Source organism: Halictus rubicundus, chromosome 9 (assembly GCF_050948215.1).
Source record: "Halictus rubicundus isolate RS-2024b chromosome 9, iyHalRubi1_principal, whole genome shotgun sequence".
NCBI classification, from domain to species: domain Eukaryota; kingdom Metazoa; phylum Arthropoda; class Insecta; order Hymenoptera; family Halictidae; genus Halictus; species Halictus rubicundus.
The window spans coordinates 16,789,802-16,809,461 of NC_135157.1; the positions used below are offsets into that span (position 1 = coordinate 16,789,802).

Here is a 19,660-nt window from a genome sequence, read left to right on the forward strand (position 1 = left end):
AGAAGGAGTTTTGGATATTACCTGTGTCGGTTGAGTTACCTATGTTAAACGCGTATACCTTGTTGTCGTCGTCGACCGTTTTTGTGACGTTATTTACTGTCCTTCTCTTACCAACGTCCTTCAGGGCAGGCTCGTTCTCTCGTCTGTTTCCTTTGTACCCCGAACGGTATGCTTGTTTGTTTTCCCTTCTGTGCCAGCATTTCTTCGCAAGATGGCCGACTTTTCCGCACTCGTAACACCTCTTGTCGCTTCTTCGATGTATCGCATAGGCGGCGCCTTCCGTTTCTCGTCGATATCCGTCCCACCGTTTCCTTTCCTTTTCGCGTTCTTTCAGAATCTCCTGGATTTCTTCTATAGATTTGTCTCTTTGTGTCTTCAATATCTCACGAAGATCCTTATAATTGTCGTTTATTCCTCGCACCGTGTAATATGCGAGTTCTCTTGCCGATATTTCGACCCCCAGCGAGATACACTTCGTCCTGAGACCACGTGCTCTGGCAATGTAATCCGCTACGGATTCTTTATCTTCCATGCGTAGGAATTTCAAATCGTTACTCGTATCAATTTTTTGATCTTCCGCTTCTCCCGCATAAGCTCTTTTAATCGTGCACCACAATTTTTGCGCACTAGTAACGGTCGCGAACTGTAATGCCTGATCGTCAGACAGATGTAGTCGTATGTACGCCACTGCGTTCTTGTTCCTTGTTTCCCATTCGGTTCTCAATTTCTCCGTTGCTGTTTCTCCTGGTATCGTCTCGTATATGGCACGATCTAATCCTTTCAGGCTTAGAAAAGCTTCCATCTTCATTGCCCATACAAGGTAATTCGCCCCGGTCAACAGGGGAATTGCCGGTAACGGCCCTTTGTCCATCTTAGAGTTTCGCGAATTCACCACGTGGCACTTGCTTGTCGATTATTAACCAGGGTCTGCTACCACTTGTTAGAGGTTGATGGAGAATTCAACGAAAGTTCTTTCTATTACGACTACACGTTCGCGACTGTACAGCACATTCGATAATTGGTATTCGCATGTTCGCTCGCGCGATAGGTGCTCTACCTAGCGTATAACTACACACCTCATTGCGTCGCACGTCTTGACCGCGAATTACAACTCGCGCGGACTACAGTGCCGTTAGAATTTTGCCGTTGGAATTCGACAGTTTTCATTGCCCTCGACAGACAGAGAAAACCGGTGCTAGACTGTGTCGCGAGATGAACAGCACGGAGAACTCGACGGAGAACTCGACGGAGAACTCGACGGAGATACCACTATGCTTTCTGCTGGAGGACCCGGAGGATCCGCGCATCTCGGAGCTTAGGAAGATCAGCTACGGCATTATCCTGCCCACCGTCTGTTGCTGGGGAATCGTCGGGAACCTATTGAACCTGCTCGTGCTCACCAGACGCAACATGCGCGGCGTCGCTTACACCTACATGAGAGGTAGGTTCTTCATCTTCCAACTATACATCTCGAGCGTCCGCCTCTAACCCTGATTCAACACCTCCACCGACGAACATCAATCCCCCGAAATTTAGGCGAAATCAGCATTCGACAACGGCCGCAGAAATTTGTGCGGTTCGTCGCATTTCTTTGATCACTATACACCCGAAGAAGTCAATTTATCGAACGATTCCTCGTGGATGCGTCTTTAAAATTTCAATAATCCTCAATTAACAATATCAGAGACGAAGTTATTGCACTGTAATCCTGACAGTTCGATTTCAGTATTAACAAATTGTATTCTAAAAATAACATTGGGTTTGTTGTAATACATAGATGCTTCAGGAACTCCCGCCGCTTTCCGCGAGTGCATTGTCATAATGTCAGCCTGGTAACCGATACAAATACAGCTTCAACCAAGACAGCTACCGCGACGCAATAAATTGAAAGAATTATTCACCGGGGCGGGAAGAAAAGAAGATTCTGAAAGGTCATGACGAACTCGAAATCAGCTAGTCGTTTCCAGCGAAAAGGTTAATAGAACTCTGAATAATCGAGAGGGAGCTCAAAACGATTGACAGACCGAATGACTGACATATCTCTGATACAATGCGATCTTCGCGCAGATCGACTGTGCGCATAATTAATACGGTCAATCGTTTGTCAATCGCGCAGCGAACAGCGGACAATTGCGGTGGCGCAGTTACGCGTTTCGGAAGTGAGATAAGCCTCGAAGAGCAGAATCGGTAAAAAGGTCGAGACAAGGAAAAGACGAAAATCGAATTGCCGAGTAATTTCCCCCTAATGTACCGTCGCGTCGTCGTCGGACCGGAAACGAGCGTGGACGTGTCGGGGTCGCCTCTGCAGCGTTTCGGTTCCGTTCGGCGTCGTCGAATTTCAGGAACAACGAACCGAGTCTCTTCCGGTTCTTTCGCTCTTTTTCTCGGCTAGTTTCTCGCCGGAATTCCTCCGCGTTGAAACTCTTCGCTCCGGGATCTTCATCGACGACCGAAATCGACGAAAGTTTAAACGTTACGCGAACTTCCAGCCATAACGCGGACTTAGGCGCGAGCTAAACCGGTAATGGATTCGGGAGGACTGTGTTCAACAGATAAGCCGCGAAATAAAAGCCCGACCTGGCCCGGCCCGGCCCGGCCCGGCCCGGCTCGCCTATCCGGTTGCGATGAACTTGTCTCGAGCGGATTTTTGGCTCGGTGTCAGAGCCTCTCTTTTGGCAGCGGTCCCTGGTTTTTCGCGCGCTTCCGCGTTGACAACTTGTCCCGATGCGACAAGCTCGACGTCTACGAGGATTCCGGCAAAGTCGTTGGTTCGCGGAAGTCGCAAACATCGCCCGCGGCGAGAGCCCTCCGCTCGAAGTTATCGATGGATTCCGAAGCGCGCGGCTTTCCATTCGAATAATATTACGTAAACACGTGGGGGCAAGTTTGTCCCGAGATATCACGCTAACGATCCTACTTCTCCCATTCCGCGCCGCTTTTCCGAGCGTTACGTCCGACTCTGCTTCGCCGACGATAATTACAGCTAACAGTTTTCTGACGGTCTCGATAGCCGTCGCACCACCGCGCAGTGAATCGAAGAGATTATGTGGAATCTGCGATTATTCATTGCAAACAAAATCGTTTTAGAGGGTTTAAGGGTCGTGCAATCTAATTCGTTACAGCAGAGGAGGACTGGAGTCTACAGTAGCTAAGAAAATTAGCTCAAGCATGAGTATTATAGAATCTGAGATTATTCATTGCAAACAAAATCGTTTCAGAGGGTTTAAGGGTCTAGAATAGCTAAGAAAATTAGCTCAAGCACAAGTATTATAGAATCTGCGATTATTCATTGCAAAAAAAATCGTTTTAGAGGGTTTAAGGGTCGTACAATCTAATTCTGTTGTTAGAGCAGAGGAGGACTAGAGTCTACAGTAGCTATAAAAATCAGTTCAAGCATAAGTATTATAGAATCTGCGATTATTCATTGCAAACAAAATCGTTTTAGAGGGTTTAAGGGTCGTACAATCTAATTCTGTTGTTAGAGCAGAGGAGGACTAGAGTCTACAGTAGCTAAGAAAATCAGTTCAAGCATAAGTATCATAGAATCTGCGATTATTCATTGCAAAAAAAAATCGTTTTAGAGGGTTTAAGGGTCGTACAATCTAATTCTGTTGTTAGAGCAGAGGAGGACTAGAGTCTACAGTAGCTAAGAAAATCAGTTCAAGCATAAGTATCATAGAATCTGCGATTATTCATTGCAAAAAAAAATCGTTTTAGAGGGTTTAAGGGTCGTACAATCTAATTCTGTTGTTAGAGCAGAGGAGGACTAGAGTCTACAGTAGCTAAGAAAATCAGTTCAAGCATAAGTATCATAGAATCTGCGATTATTCATTGCAAAAAAAAATCGTTTTAGAGGGTTTAAGGGTCGTGCAATCTAATTCGTTAAAGCAGAGGAGGACTGGAGTTTACAGTAGCTAAGAAAATCAGTTCAAGCATAAGTATCATAGAATCTGCGATTATTCATTGCAAACAAAATCGTTTTAGAGGGTTTAAGGGTCGTGCAATCTAATTCGTTAAAGCAGAGGAGGACTGGAGTCTACAGTAGCTAAGAAAATCAGTTCAAGCACAAATATTTGCGTGCCGCCAAATGCCATTTCTCTCAATTCTGTCCAGTTTTGTCCAAGGATCAAAAATCTGTAAACACAGGGGGCGATGTCGCCCGTGGGATTGTTCCGGAGCCTAAGCAAAGTAGCAGTTGCAAAGAAGCAACTGGATAGAGCCTCCCGCTGGAACCTCTGGATTCCGATGGAAGGCAGCCGAACGTCAGCTAGGAAGATCGTTCGCGAGACAAGTTCGAGCTAACGACGCGCGACGGATCTTCGGAACCGCGGCACGTATCTTTGTGCCATGGAAATAAGTCATAGGATACCGGCTCGCCTCTGTTTTCCACGGCGTAGTCGAGGTTCTCGGCGTGACGGCCGCGGCAGGTAGCTTTCGTCGTTTCCGAGCACGTCTCCAGTTGCATTTCCTTACGCACAAATTCTTTCCTGCCCAATATCCCCGGGATTCGCAATATTTCCATGCTCAAAGGCATGTCCTCCGCTAGTCCTCGCCGACCTCATCTTCGTTCCGGGGCTCACACCCTCGTCATCAACGCGTACCGCGCATATCGATAGGCTTCCGGGAGGGCGAGAGAGCGTGTGGCGAACTTCTCTCCGAGAGCGAGCGTGCTCTCCTTCCTCTTCGGCCGCAGCCCGCTCTCGAGATCCTCGGTTCTCAACGAGCTCCGATGGACCGCGAACGACGACGCTCGAAAAAACCCCGGGCAAGAAAAATCCCTTCGCTAAATGACTCCCGGGGAACGAGGTAGATCAACGGCTTGCCCCTCGATGACCTGCCTCGATCCATTTTGACTCAGCGTTACGGGCGGCATCGGCTCTTTTTCGTCAAATCAGTCCGAGCGCAACAAGAACATTTACTGGATGAAAAATCTTTGCATCAGAGTGTCCAGAGTAAGGCTTCGTTCAATGGGAATTCTCGGTTTCACCCTTAACGGCCCGGAAGTATTTCAAGCTTACCTTTCACCAGGTCCAAGCTATTTTTCGTACGAAGAGACACTGTGGACTCGACATTTTTATATCAAGTATAGAAAGGAAAATATTTTAGTGAAAATTTATTACTATATATTCAGAGCAATAGAATAACAAGGTGATTTCAAGGTGACGGCATTGGTCCGTTAAGGGCGAAGGATAACGATTTTTAATGCAAACAGAGTGGAAGCACAAATGTGTGGCATCTAGGGACAGAAAGTGGGTGACCTTCCATAGGCATACCTAAGTGGCTTCTGTATTTTGCAATAGCTGCAAGCTAGGTTTATTTTGTGTGAAGATCCACCGGAGACCATCTACCGGAAGATTACCTAGAACAAGTGCTCAGAAGAATGCGTTAATGTAGCACGACTCGACTCTGCCGCACTTAAGTGGTTACCGTTACCGGCTCCATTCGTTGAACGGAGTGCAGGTGACATGTACCGATAATTGGACCATTTTCGCGAGCCGGACAAAATCACAAGGTAATCTCCCTCTCCGGGTAACTTGGCAAAGTCGATTCGAGCCGCGACGTATCGACGGCGAAGTGCTGCCGCCGCGTCTCGAACGAACGGCGGATTGACAAACGAAAAGTCCGTAACTAATAAATCCGATTTTCTCCACTTTTTACCGCGCGGAGAACGCATTATCGCGTCGAAGGAATTTCACTTTGCACCGTCAAAATTCGGCCGTTTTCCAACGCGACCCATTCATCTTTTCGGAGCTTCGTCGCAACGATCGAGCGAGCGAGCAGTATCGATCCTGGGCCGGCGGCGCATCGGAGCGTATTATCCGCGCGACAGCCCGCGGATTCGAAAAATAGGTTCGACTCGTTCCCGAGGAAAATGCGGCAATCGTGGCGAGGCGGTATCTTACCATCACAGTTTCGCGCGGTGCAGACGGCTGGTGCACGAACGATGAAACACGGAGAGGATAAATTTGCTAAGCCAGCCAGCCAGCCAGCCAGCGTCTAGCCGTCTTTACGGTAAGATGGATTAGAGTTCCTCGCTAAATATTGGATCGGGGCTTGTGCGATGAAACCTCCGCGATCGCGATTAAAGCGTGAAACGTATCGGGAATCCCCGTAGTCGAACAGAAGAATTAGCGGGCCGGAAGCTCGACGACAAGGAGACGGAGAAGAGCTATGAAAAATGGAGACGAGCGATCGAGCACCGGCGCGGCAGGGAACAGGAATAATGGCTACCGGAAGAAGACAGGCGAAGAAACCGAAAGGGTGAATGCATTCCCGTTAACTGTAACTTATTAGCGGGGCCCGGGAGCCGCGCGCCGAGCGTCCATTAAATAAAAGGAAATTAAACGGAGGAGAGGAGACGCCGAGCCGTGGAACGAGACGAAGATACCAACGGGAACAATGAGACGGCTTCTTTGCGGATAACGAATGTACAAAGGCGGCAAACGAGAATCTTTTCTCTCTTTTTACGACCAAGGCCCGAACGCCACGTCGCGGTGGAACCCCCGCATAAAACGGAAATTTCATGCGATTTCTTCGCGTCCGCGAATTACCATCCCCCGCACCGACGCCGTATCCGATCCAATCCGATCCGATACGGCCCGAACCGAGTTTCCCCCGTGATTTCCCGGATTTCCGTCCGCCGGAATACCGCGAGAGGCTCGCGCCCGGAATACCGCGACGAGAAATCCTCGAGGACAAACGCCGCGCGCATGCGACAACCAACGTCTCCTCTGGATAGCCAGACAAATGCTATTTGAAATCGCGGTTATGCTGGTTGCGATATTCGATCGCAGGCGACACGTACTCTCCGCACGATTTTCCGAAGAATCCAGTCTGAATCGAACGTCCCTACAGTGATTCACAGTCGGAAATCATTAGGGATAATCTAGAAATTATTTACAAAAGATATTCATAAATTTCTCGGCATTCGACGTAATATTGCGTGGGCGCTCGCGTAACAATATTTACACTTTTAATTTTAATTTAAAAATCTTAAGATTAACGATCTTTTTATTTTCTAATCATTACTGAACACTTCGGTATTGTACCAGTAAATTGCACCATTTTTGTGTGTGTAATGTAGCGGCTAGCGGGGCGCCGGAAGAGAAATCTTCAGCGCACCAGCACCAAGAAAGATTTATGGTTTGCACAGCATAAGACGCTATTTGTGAGAAAACGTCTTTAACGTTTTTGGCCACTTAGCGGACAGATGTGTCCTTGTAGTTCCTAGCGACGAACTCAATAGCGCAAGTGGACGCCATAAATTTTGGGTAGTCTAAGGGTCTCCAGCCTAGAGTGTCCCAGCGACGCGTGCCTGGTTTCTATCACCCGGGAAAGCTGGGCCCGTTGACGTAAGCCAGCAGTCACGTACCGCACTTAGCACGGGGCCCGGAAGACACCCCGCTGCATCACCAAAATTAGATTTTTAACAGAACGACACGCTCACCCTTCTCACGCACGAGAGGCGTGGAACGTGGGCGTGTTATGCAAAATGCACGGATTGGTGGAAGTTCCCCGCAAGGACTTCCACCAATCAGCCGACAAGCATTTTTGAGAATATAAGGCAGAGACTACCGACGAGAAAAGGAAGTCACGAAGTCGAGACACAGCCGCGTATCCGCCGAGTGACTTAGAGCTAGTCCGGTCGTTGCTAAGTTGCAATAACAGTTCAACCGCGAGTCGAAGCGAATCGCCGGTTTTAGTCGAACCACCCCGGACGCTCTCGCGACATCACGCTTTATTGTAAATAAACGACTCAGTCACGTACACCTGATTTGAACACTCATTCTAAGGCACCCGCCTTATATAACCCTGTTCCTTCAGTAACATGAAAAAGAATATATGTAGAAGGGAAATATTCTAGGTCGGAAGAAATGTTTCGTTTCGGAGTTGAAACAGCTTGGAGCGCGAAGGGTTTAATAATCATCCCTTATTTGTCTACACACGCGATTTCGTCCGGAGATTCTTGATCGAATTTCTCGACAGGAATCGAGTTACGCAGCCCGGTAAGACAAGAAATTACAATGATCTTATAAATTTCGGACATTTTCAGTTCTCTTATTGTTAGTTTATCCGAGGTGCTCGGCGCGAACTCGAACAGCAGCAGTTTTCTAATCCGGCGGAAACGAAGCGTGCGCGAGGTTCCTCGGACCCGTGGTTCTTGGATCCGCCGCGAACCTTTTTTCCCTCTGGAATCCCATTACCTTCTTCCGGGAAATCGAGCACGCTCGACCCGGGCGAAAAAATTTCCCCCGTTCTGTCGACAAGCTTTCCTACTCGGTATCCCCGGGTATCGTCGGTCTATCCATTGGTTATTACCATTTAGAGAGAGTCTTCCCCCGCAACGTCTATGCACATCTACGTACACACACACACATACTCCCCCCCTCTCTCTATTTCTTAGTCTCTCTCTCATTCTCGTTTCTTCTGTTCGCGTCGCCGGCGATCCGTTCCTTCGAACGTTAACGTCTACTTTCCTCGAGACTTTATGAATATTAACGAGCACGCTGCTGCGCCTCTGCTTGTAGGCGCATAAACGCCTCACTCGGAACCGCGGTAGAACCTCGGGACAGGGCCGTTCGCATAACAGAGGCTAACCCACCTCGACAATTTACATTGCTCCTTACCGAATCGACGCTTTCGTTTCCTGAGAGCTTCGTAAAATACGGCTGTATGTTTTTCGAGTTTTTCGGAGCACGGCTCTTCAGCTTTATAAAATTGGGAGGTTAATGGAATCCTCGAATAGGGGGATCCACGTTGTGCTCTGGCGGAACAAGGTGCTCCCGGATTTCGCGAGCGTTACCTGATTCCGGGGACATCGGAAAACCGTGGATCACGTCACGGTTAAATTGCAAAGACCGAAAATATTACTCGGATCCGCAAGGTGGTCGAGAAACGCGAGTTGCCTCGGCGGTTTGGCCCCGCTGGCTTAGCGTCTGAGTTACGGTGCGATAGGCTTGGACAGCTTCCGACCGCTTCGCGGGTATCTTGCGGGACCGCTTCAGCCAGCGATTTCATTAAAAAATTCGTTTCGTTCGTGATTTTTACAAGCCCGAAGCTTCGAGAAGCCGAAGACTTTCCACGCGGTGAAATATCGTTCGTTTTTGTCGTCGCGAAAGAAACGCGGCGAGAAATATTGCCTGAAAATAGTTGCGGAGAAAGTGATTTATCGTTCCCCGTCCGCGTGGAAAGCGGTTTGATCGATCAAGATTAAGAAATGCGGGGGAACCGGGAGGAGGCTCGTCGATTTCCGATCGAACGGAGAAACAAAAGCTGATCCCGTCGGAAGAATATCTTTCTAAAGGTTCCAGGCGTGTCCGTCGGGATGCACTCGAAGAGACAGGTATCGCGGACGCGTTGAACGCGCTCGGACGACAGGTCGGTTCGGAAACATGGAGAATTATTCGTTTCGGTGGGGATCCGGTGACAAACCGTCAGCCGCGAAAAACCCGACCTACTTTCGGGATCTGTCGTCGCTGGCGGCCGGCAATCGACGTAAAATCATACATCCAATTTCCGACGAGCCCGAGCGCGTCGCACGCGCGCGTTAAACTCGAACAACGCCGCCAACTGGATACCCCTTTATTGGAAAACGCCGGCGAAACTTTCCGTGTTCCATCGTTGCGGACACTTTCCTAACTCTGCCGCGAAATTTCTGCCTTAATTTCGCAAGGGCCGCGCGAATCTCGACCGAACATCGTTTTTGAATTGCGGGGAGGGCTCCTGTCGATGTGCAGTGGTGCACGAATTTGCCGTGCAATGGCGCTACAATAACCAGTCGGACTCAGAACCTATTAACACGTTGAATGCCACGTCACCCGTATGTGGGTGACGGAATTATTTGTCCAGGTTTTAAAATGAATTTTTACGTTGAATATATTCATTGCACCGATCAGGATCTGTAACATGGAAGACAGTTGGGGGACTGCTCAGTATCATACATTTAATCTTTTTCAATTTTTACTTCGTTAACACTAGGTTTACGGAGCACTAAAAGTGAATATTTTGCATCAGTTCGTAAAAATAACAAGAACGTGCTACCCAAAATTTTAGCAATATTTTTAAAGTAATATATACCCAAAGAAAGAAATTTGCTAAATAATTTCTTATGTATGCATCCTTAGAATCTTAATATTTTTACATTAAAAATATTAAAACCCGTCATTTCGACGGGTCCCGTAAACCTAGTGTTAAATAACTTACTTTGATTTTATGGAGTTTCTCGGGTTTCTAGTTTGGCGAGCAAAGTGTTAAATATGTACATACGGTCATATATAAAACTACGGTCAAACCTGTTTTTGTGCGGTCCTTTTCTGTGCGAATTGTTTGTAAAAAAGTACTTGTTATAGCTATTTATGAAGTTTCTGAATATTTTTGTGCTGTTCCTTTTATGCGGTCCCTATCTACCGCAGAAAAGCAGGTTCGAGTGTGTAAGCACATCGGAATTATTGGCTTAAAATCGGCTCGGACAATTTTTATTTCGCAGAAAAATCCGTTGCCCATTTATGGTGCAAGGATCGTGATCGTCCTTACTGTCACCAGTAAAGACCATCCGTCCGTTCGGAATCGCCGACGTCGACGAGTAACGATCGATTTGGAACCGGGATTGATTTCGACTGATCCAGATGGCGGCTCCTTAAGGACACGACTGGAAAAAAAAGGAATCGTCGTGAAAGAGAGGAAGGAGAGGAAGAGAGCGGACGGTGATACGGCTGACGGGAAACGGCGGTGGTCCCATAAAATTTTTCACCGCTGCCTTATCGTCCTTACCCTCGGGAATGTCTGGTCCTGCGTTCCCTCGGAATCGTCCTTTTTCTCGATAGACGACGACGACCGGCTCGTTCTCGCGCCGAGGTTGCTACGTCGACGACGACGACGCCGACGCCGACGCCGACGCCGACGACCACCCTTATTAGGACGGATGCTCGTTTCGAACACGCACCGCACACGCTCGCCCATTATTCGCGAGAATCTGCGAGGAGGTCTCGGAAGATGAACGCGCCGAGGATCCGAAAGATGAACGCGCTGGAAAACCGGGAGAAAAAAGCAGCTGATTCGCAGGACCTGCAACGTCTCCTCGGCATGCTTTTAGCGATAATGCAGCCACGGGGAGGATACTTGTAAATGACTTTGGATATTGCGAGCGTTTATGGCTCTCCACGGAGCTCCGACATCCGCGACTATATTAAATGCTTCCTGCCGTCGCGGCGACGACGATCGCGTTACTTACACGGCATCGTGGTAATTTTATTTACGCGCGCGGCTGCGAATTCTGACGGGCTGCGCGAGCTTCTTCGTCGACTCGCCCTCTCTTCACGACCTCGTTAATCTTTTTCTTGCCCGGGGGCCTGGTTAGAACTGGATACGTTGGTGTAACACAGTATTATTTTCGAAACGACTGCGAGATTGAATGACGTAGAGATATCAACGCGTCTCTTACGAATTAATAAAACCACCGAAGAAGGAAAGAAAGAAATTTCAGTTTGCAGTCGATGCAAACAATTTTTATTTTCCATATAGTTCCGCAGTCTATCGACAGTATGCACTGACAAGTAAATATACATTTTAATGGCCCGCTTCATGCTGATTAGAATCGAGAATACCCTTTATCGTAGGCGAGAAAATCGCAGAGAAATGTAGAGCAAAGTTGTCATATGGCAAGAATGGTGCACGGGGGGAAATTATGGGGTCTGCGAGAATGCACGCTTTTTCGAAGGTCGTTGCGTCCGGAGAAAAATATCGGCCAGTGCGGCTCGGCGTCTGCGGAAAGTAATCGAACGCGTAATTACAGTCTTAGAAGAAAATAACGCGGAAAGCTTTCACGGCTCTTCATGAATATTTATCGAAGGTAGCGCGCTCTGTAAATTTTTAGTACACCGCTCGTTGTCGCCGTCTGGGATTCGATTAAACGCGCCGCGCCAGTTCGATAGCCCGGTCCGCAGGCAGGTTTACCTTCCGCAAACGAGAAAGAACGATCCTCGAGAATCGACGGTGGTCGATCGACCGACGAGAACACCTCCTACGGAACGTCGCGTTTAATTATGGATCATAATTATCTCGACGACGGATCCCCTAAGTAAACGCGTCAAGTTTTCTCCCGAAGGGAAACTACAGGACAAATTCCGCAGGGTTGTCACGGTGCGGAAGGCACGCGAAAAGTCTAAAAGTTGCGACGACGCTTAATGCTATCTCCTCGGGCCGCAAAACTCTTCGAAGGCTCGGATTCCCTGGTGGCTCGCCGAGGAGAGTTCACAGGAGTCTTCTTCAAGAATCGTTGATCTCTTTGGATCCCATTCGGATGATCCAGCCAGGCTTGCCGAAGGGAAAACTGGTTCAGAGGTGCAGCTCTCGCAAGTTCAAGGGCACCGTTTAATAAAATCACGTTATCCCGCCTGTTCCTCGTTTCCTTGAAGTCTCCGTTTAGGTTCGCCGAACTATATAGGAACGCGAATGTAAATGAAACGTCGAAGTGGAATTTGGACAGGCACGCGCGGCTAAGGTCGTCGGGGAAAGAGCCGGGTTACCATAAGCGGCTCCGAGGGTCGTTCATTTAGGGCGTTCCGCGAAATTTGCATGACGTCGAGACGGAAGGGTGACGCGACGCTGCTCGTCGTCCTGCCGGCGCGTTTCCCTCGACTGCTAACGAAGCAGATTCAGTGGCCTCGATCTTAAGGCACCTCGTGACAACGGATTCGAACCTCTCTCTTCGCCCTCTGCGATTCTTCGCCGAGATCTCATTCTCCCGTCTCTCGCAGACTCCGTCCGGACGTCTCGCGTCAGATTTATTCCGATGTTTGCGGACCAGTTAGCCCGGGGGAGCGGAAAATGTTACGCGCGAGAAGAATACATGATTTGAGTAGATATTTCCGACGGTGCGCGGCCATCGCTGCACGCAATGTTTCTCGATCGGGAGGGCAGAAAGTCGCGGCGAGTGACCTCTCTCTCTCTCTCTCTCCCTCTCCCTCTCTCCCTAGCTCTCTCTGCCTAGGATCGTTTGTCTCGCGACGATCTCCCCCGCTTCCGACTTGTTGTTTTTACGTCGACGTCTGCTTCGTTACGCTTTCCATTTCCATCCGCTCGCAAGATCGTCGCTTTACCAGCGTGCGTTTGCCCCAGCACACGTCCCACCGGTTCCAGGGCAAGGAATGACAGTTCCCAAGGATTTTCCCAAGTTTTGAGGTTTCTTTGGCCTAGTCAAAGTGTTAAGAATGTCAATATATATTACTTCCAATGCAACCGAATGATTAAAGAAAGTCTACAACCTAGATGACCCGTATTACGAGGTAGTAAAGCGAACCGTCTCCGTCGAGAAGTAGTAAAATTAATAATTGGTCAGACCCGGAAAGTTTGCAGAGGTGCGCTTTCTTTCCGGTAGCTAGCGAAGAGCAATCGGTCTTGGTTTATAATTAATTAAGGGCCCGGTCTTGGTAGATTCGCGATAAGGTAGAGTGCCTACATTACCGTCAAAAAATGGTTTCACGTGCCTCAAGTTTTCGTCCTTGTATGAGAATATTTTGTCGCTGGCAAAGGGCTCGTTCGAAAGATGAAGGTTCAATCCAGTGCGCGCTGGTCAGGAGCTGCCGAGATTATGCAGATATTTGGTAATACAAGCGTCAGAAGTAGGCCAAAAATTGACGATGTGCGTGCCGTGGAATCCAAGCATTTTTATGCCGTTGGATGAGTTTTGGCACATTGTCGCTGTTATCAAAATCCGTCAGCGTAACTGTGGTATTTTTTAATTTTGGAAAACGACACGAAAAGAACTATGCAATGGTATGTACCATTTTCAAAGATAAGAATGAATGAAAAATTAAAAAAAAAGTGTGCCAACAACACGCGGTATTCCCAGGCGGTCACCCATCCAAGTACTAACCACGCTCAACACTGTTTAACTTCGATGATCGGACGAGAATCGGTTTTTTCAGTCTGATATGGTCGTTGACATTAGTACATCATAAAAACTGAATAATAATCCACTTGAGATTCCGTTTAGCTTAATTACGTTAAGACCCGTCGGATCAAGACCAAGACGGATCTGAAGGCTGTGAATGGAAATTATTAATTAAAAAGTCGCATGACTATCCCGAGCCCAAAAGTTTCGGCCGTGAAACCAACACTGTTTTATTCGGATTCTATTCTAATCCCCCCTCTCGCGCTCTTCTTCTCTCGAGAATTTATACTTAGAGTTTAGTAAATGAAAGCGATTACACGTGGTGGCCGTTCGAGTTCGAGTTACGTTTCTCAGGTAGTTGACAGGCTGCTGTTTTGTTTATCCGACTCGTCTCGCCGGGTCGAGTACAGTATCCATTTTACACGAGCCTCGTTACGTTACGGGGGAGCGGCTGTTTGCTTCCGGTTCGTGAAAGAAGGGAGCCTGTTGTCCGTCAAGGACGATCGTTGCCAAATATACGGAGGATGAGACCTCGTAATATGCATTAATCGTGACGCCGAAAGGGTATTCCCCACGGGCCCGTGAGAACGCCGAGGACACGCACGAGTTAATTCCTTTGTCACGCGAACACGTTTTTGCGCGCGGCGCACGTTGGACGATTCTTCTAAAAAATGGGACAGAAAAATGGAGGAAACACACAGGCGTGAATTAAACTTTTTTTGGAGTAATTTCGTTCGAGTCTTCTACTTTCTTTGCGTACAATTTCATCAAGAAGAAGATCATTCATCCTATCATATTTCTCTGAGGAAGCGCTCGAATCGCGGCGCAAACACTGCAAAACATAATACTCGAAAATATTCCAGAACAGAGGATTTATTTCTGTAATTTAATTCTGTGACAACAAGTTTCATTGCAGTACGACTACTCCACGATGACACGCGTGATGTCATCGTGACGTCTTTACTATCCAGTGATAAATTCGGCTTGTTCGTAAGATTTTCAGCGTTATTGATTTTTGACCGGACAAAAAAAAAATGAAAATCGGCCACTGTGGCGGCGCGAGCTGCGCGCCAGCTTTTATAAAACTCCTCGCGTCGCGTCGGAGCAGTCACGTAACGACCCACGCACCGCTGCTTTTCGAGCGCTAATTAATTTTAAACGCGCGGCTATCCTTTCGTCGCTATTGCTCGGCCGTGCCGCGGATAAATTGTTTGACGCCAGCGGTCCCGGGCCGTCTGATAAATCTTTGATCCTCGACGGCCATTCCAAAATTGTCATTCGCAGCTGCTCAGAAAAATTTCAGGAATTTCCTCGAACTCTAGAAAAGTTCCATTTCAATCTGCGTCGATCGGTAGGAAAATTGACCAAGTCCACATTAATTTTTCGGACGCGATTAGGCGCCTGCCGAGGAATATTTTCGCGGGCTATCGATCTTCCGGACCGGCTAGATCAGGCAGCGCCGGTAAATTGCGATCGATTCCGGTCGGGACGATCGCCGAGGGCGGCGAGATGCGGCGGTCAGAGAGAGAGAGAGAGAGAGAGAGAGAGAGAGAGAGAGAGAGAGAGAGGGCGTTTCATTAAAAGGCTACCGATATTTCGGCGATACTTTGTTCCGCAAACAGAATCCGGCGGAAGCGGACCGGAGAGGAGGGTGTTTCTCGGGGCGACGCGTCACGACGGACCACAGACGCTCTCTGCGCAGCATCTTTTTTCGTGCGGGACGTTCCAATCAGGATGTAACGACGCGATCGGTCGCGGGGCGGGGGAGGGGGTGAGGGTGCGAGAGGCAGCTGAAAGGGAGCAGAGAGCGAAACTCAATCAGCGAGTTCGGTAAGCTGTGACAAACGAACCGAGATATTTAAGCGTAGTCGGTGGCAGGTTAATCCGGGCTCCTCCGGTATTTGCTCGAGCATCGGCTGTTCTCCTTTCTTCCTCGTTACAAACGCGATCCGTGCCGGAAGCGAAGCCGATCCGCCGAGGCGTGCGCGTATCTAACTCGCCGGCGTCTTAATCCTTTGTGATCGGACCGGCAGCCGCGCGCGTCCGCGAGAGATTCCAGGAGAACGATCGGGACCGGAGCCTTCGGCGTTCCCGGGGAAATGTTCCGAAATCCGGGGCAAGAGACATTTTTTTGAAGTACGTTCGGTCGGTGGTACGTCCACGGGAAATTGGTAATTGAGGCGTCATGCTCTCGGGGACATCTGGAAATTGTATCGAGATGGCAACTTGGAGTTTATAGATAACGCAGCGTTATGCTAGATGTTCAGTTCTCCTCGAGCAGCCGGACATGTTGGGACCTCTTCAGGGGCCAGGACCTGGAGCTCGGGGGATGCTCTGGCTGGGCCCTGTTGGATGCCCTTTTCTCCCTTTCCGGCCCTGGACCCTCGACCTTCCTCAAATCCTTTGGTTCCCTGGACTCTCTATCTTTCTTTGATGCTCCACCTCTTCTAGACCCACCACCCCTTTCCTGGGACCACCCTCTCTCTGGGACCACCACCCTCTCTCTGGGACCACTACTCTCTTTCTAGACCTACCACCCTTTCCCTGGGACCACCACCCTTTTCTTGGGCGCTTCCCTTCTCTCCCTACTCCCTTCTATTCCTTCTCTTCTTCCTCCTTCCCCTTGCTATCCCTGTTCCTAACTTTCCTAGTCTCTTGATTAGATGTCTTCTTAGAATCTCTTCTTGGTCCCCTTCCCTGTTTACTTCCGGGTCCCTGCTTTTTCCTAGACTTTTTCCTCTGTAGCCTCCGCAGAAAACTAAATATTGAAGAACTTTTGTGCATCGGTTGTTAAGTCTATCCTGTACCCATCGAAACCGATAAAGCAGATTTTCCCGCGTTATCACGAGGGAGTCTTGGTTATCGACGAATTATCAGGCGAAGAGAAAGCAGATGCCTGTACGGTGTTTTATCAACGGTCGAACGCTGTATCGATAACTAATTAAAGCAAGGGAGGTTCGTTCTTATATATACACCCGCTGTACCTTCCGATGCTACTTGCTTCAATTAACAGTTCTTCGACCAATTGATTCTCCTTGACGGGAAAAGGACGAGCGAAAAAGGAACCTCGATTTCTACCCCGGTAAAACAGTTGGAGTTCAAAGTAACGAGTGCTTATGCTTGCACGAGTGATCCAACCACTAATTAGACGTTCTAATCGAGGTTTTTGCAATAATCGAGAACTGGAAGCAGCTCGAAGAACAATTCCTCGTTTTCGCGGGAAATATTCTGTACTCTGGGTGAATCTAGATAACGTGGATAATAATGATGATGTTTACTCGGGTCCGGTATCATGATCGCCGGTAGAAAATATCCAGCATGGAGGAGAACATCCAGCTGGCTGGTGCGCGCAACTTATTGTTAGATCGAGCGATACAGCAAGCCGATTACTATGTAACCTCGTGGAACCACGGAGGCTAACTTTGTTGCTCCTTTGTTGCAGGATACTCGATCGCCGCGCTTCTTGCGCTTTCCTTTTGCATCCCGTTCACCCTCCGAGTTCTTATTCACAATGAGGACGGCCGGTGGACTAATTGGGTACAGGCCTTCTACCATGCTCACCTCGAACTGTTCCTGGGCAACGGATGCTTGGGTATGATCTCTTTTATCGTCTCGTGGCACTCGCCCAACCTCGCCTATTCATCTTCTCCCTTCCGATCTATCCTCAGCCCCTCTCCACCATGGACGAGATATCTCTGCATCTAATCCTCTGCACTCGAAGCTATTTTGATCTGGGACATTTTTCTTCTACCACACATGAACTTTTCACAATCTCTTGAATACAAACAAATTTAATAACGTAGAGAAACTGTTTGGAACAGTCGTATGACAATTTTCAGTGGCACCTCAGAGTCGCCGTTCGAGTGCAATGGGTTACAATGTGGGACTCATTTGCGAGGCATTTCGCTATTGATGGAGATAAGAGTCGCGTCCCTCGAGTCCCTCGGTTTTCTTTCTACTCATCGATAAACTAATCATCGTCCTCAGTTTGACGTTTCGAAAACAAAGACGTCTGCTCTATTCCGAAACCGCTCCAATATCAACTTTCTGTCAGTCTTGGACGAGATATCTCGCCACAACGATAGCTTTTAATCAGATCGTTCATTAAAACGTGGGACTCATTCGCGAAGCATTTGTCAGGTGTGTAAGAGAAGACGAGTCCCTCGAGTTCCGTAGATTTGTTTGCAATCATTGATCTAGTAAGCATCGTTCTCGGTTCGTATGAAAAGACCTCCGCCCGATTTCGAAACTTCTCATCTTTCAAGACGAATTTAGTCAGTTTCGTGCACGCAAAACATGTGTTCATACCTACGCCAGGGAGATATCGCGGCCATGGTTCCGAACGGTGGTCTCGCGTGTCTGCGTGCTCCTCTTCCTAAACGGTTCTCCCAGAAACTCGGACGACCTTCAGCAACATTAAATGCACCTTGGTCGTTGCAGGGGCCGGAGTGATGATGCTCGTGGTGCTAACGGTTGAGCGTTACATGAGCGTCTGCCATCCGTGCCAGCACCCTCGTCCACGGTGCGGTCCTCCGCGTCTGATGGTGATGCTGATCACCCTGGTAACCTTTCTGATCTATCTGCCGACCGCGTTCCGCGGAAAAGTTGTCACGTGTCTCCTAGGACCCGGCGGACCCATCATCTATCAGAAGCGGGAGAACCAGTTGATCCTCGACTCGCTGTTCTATCAGGTAACCGACACGGAAACACAGCCCCGGTCTCTTAGCGTTTCCTCTATACTCGATCATGTCCCCCTCAAAATTGCTCTCCCATTCGAACTGTTGTATAGAAAAGAGAATTGCGAAACGTTCTTGTTAAATCCCTCGAAACTACCGCTAGAAGATTATCTAGAAGGCATATCTAATACCTAAAACCGGTCTCTTCAGATATACAAGGTGGCGCTGGAGGTGATCTTCAAAGTGGTCCCGACGATCCTGCTGGCGAACTTCAACCTTCGCATAATGATAGCGTACAAACGATCCTGCCAACGTCGCAGGAGGACGACGCTCTCGAGAACCGCCAGCAACGACAGAGACGCGAGAATATTCGCGGAGGAACGAAGGTTGATGCTTCTGTTGGGCAGCACCAGCATCCTGTTCCTCCTCTGCGTCAGCCCGATGGTCATTCTGAACGTGACGTTGCGGGAGAGCATTCTCAGCCACTATCCTTACCAGGTCGATCACCGCGTTTAATAGACTTTGCGTTCGCTTTGACGAGGAACCGGTGTTCCGACCAAAGTTTCACTCGAACCGTTCTGCCCTCGCTTTTCCAGGCGTTCCGGGCGTTTGCGAACATGATGGAGGTGATCAATTACTCGATGACGTTCTACATCTACTGTCTGTTCTCGGAGGACTTCCGGAACACCTTGCTCCGAGCGTTGCAGTGGCCCTGGGGACACAACCGCCGGAACGGACGGCGTCTACCGATGGAACGTTCTCCCCAGCCGAGGCCCACGATCAGAACCACAAACTCGTCGACGACCATCACCGTTGCCGCTACCAGCCATCTCGACAGAGCCAACGTTTAGGCGATGTACATAGCGGCACGCGCGGTCGCGATAAGAATTTTTGTTTCGAAACCTTTGGTGACCATAAATTTCGCGGACCAAAACGATTTGCGTGGGCGGCGACGAGACGTTTCGCTCGCGTTCGACGGCACTGTCTAATATGAATTGTAATCCGTAACGTCCACTGGGCGATCCCCACGGAGCCTCTCGAACGCGAACTCGAAACTTGCTTAAGAATTTCGAAAATGAACGCATCGACCTGT

At 48.8% G+C, this 19,660-nt stretch overlaps 1 protein-coding gene and 1 non-coding gene across 2 annotated transcripts; one reads left to right on the forward strand and one right to left on the reverse strand.

The window, feature by feature from the left end:
* Nucleotides 1–1,208: 1,208 nt before the first annotated feature.
* LOC143357123 (putative G-protein coupled receptor B0563.6) lies at nt 1,209–19,418 on the forward strand. The gene is made up of 5 exons (XM_076793370.1): nt 1,209–1,441; nt 17,334–17,483; nt 18,332–18,582; nt 18,778–19,065; nt 19,164–19,418. The coding sequence occupies exons 1-5, from the start codon at nt 1,213–1,215 to the stop codon at nt 19,416–19,418; spliced, it is 1,173 nt and encodes a 390-aa protein (XP_076649485.1). The 5' UTR covers nt 1,209–1,212.
* LOC143357556 (5S ribosomal RNA) lies at nt 13,825–13,943 on the reverse strand. The gene has a single exon (XR_013082833.1). It is a non-coding gene; the product is annotated as a 5S ribosomal RNA (ribosomal RNA).
* Nucleotides 19,419–19,660: the final 242 nt, after the last annotated feature.

Bases quoted from the DNA above. Each gene is read 5' to 3' on its own strand.
- LOC143357123 (XM_076793370.1), top strand. From the start codon at position 1,213: ATGAACAGCACGGAGAACTCGACGGAGAACTCGACGGAGAACTCGACG. The intron at 17,484-18,331 runs GTATGATCTCTT...TGGTCGTTGCAG, and splicing joins CCTGGGCAACGGATGCTTGG to GGGCCGGAGTGATGATGCTC. The intron at 19,066-19,163 runs GTCGATCACCGC...TCGCTTTTCCAG, and splicing joins TCAGCCACTATCCTTACCAG to GCGTTCCGGGCGTTTGCGAA.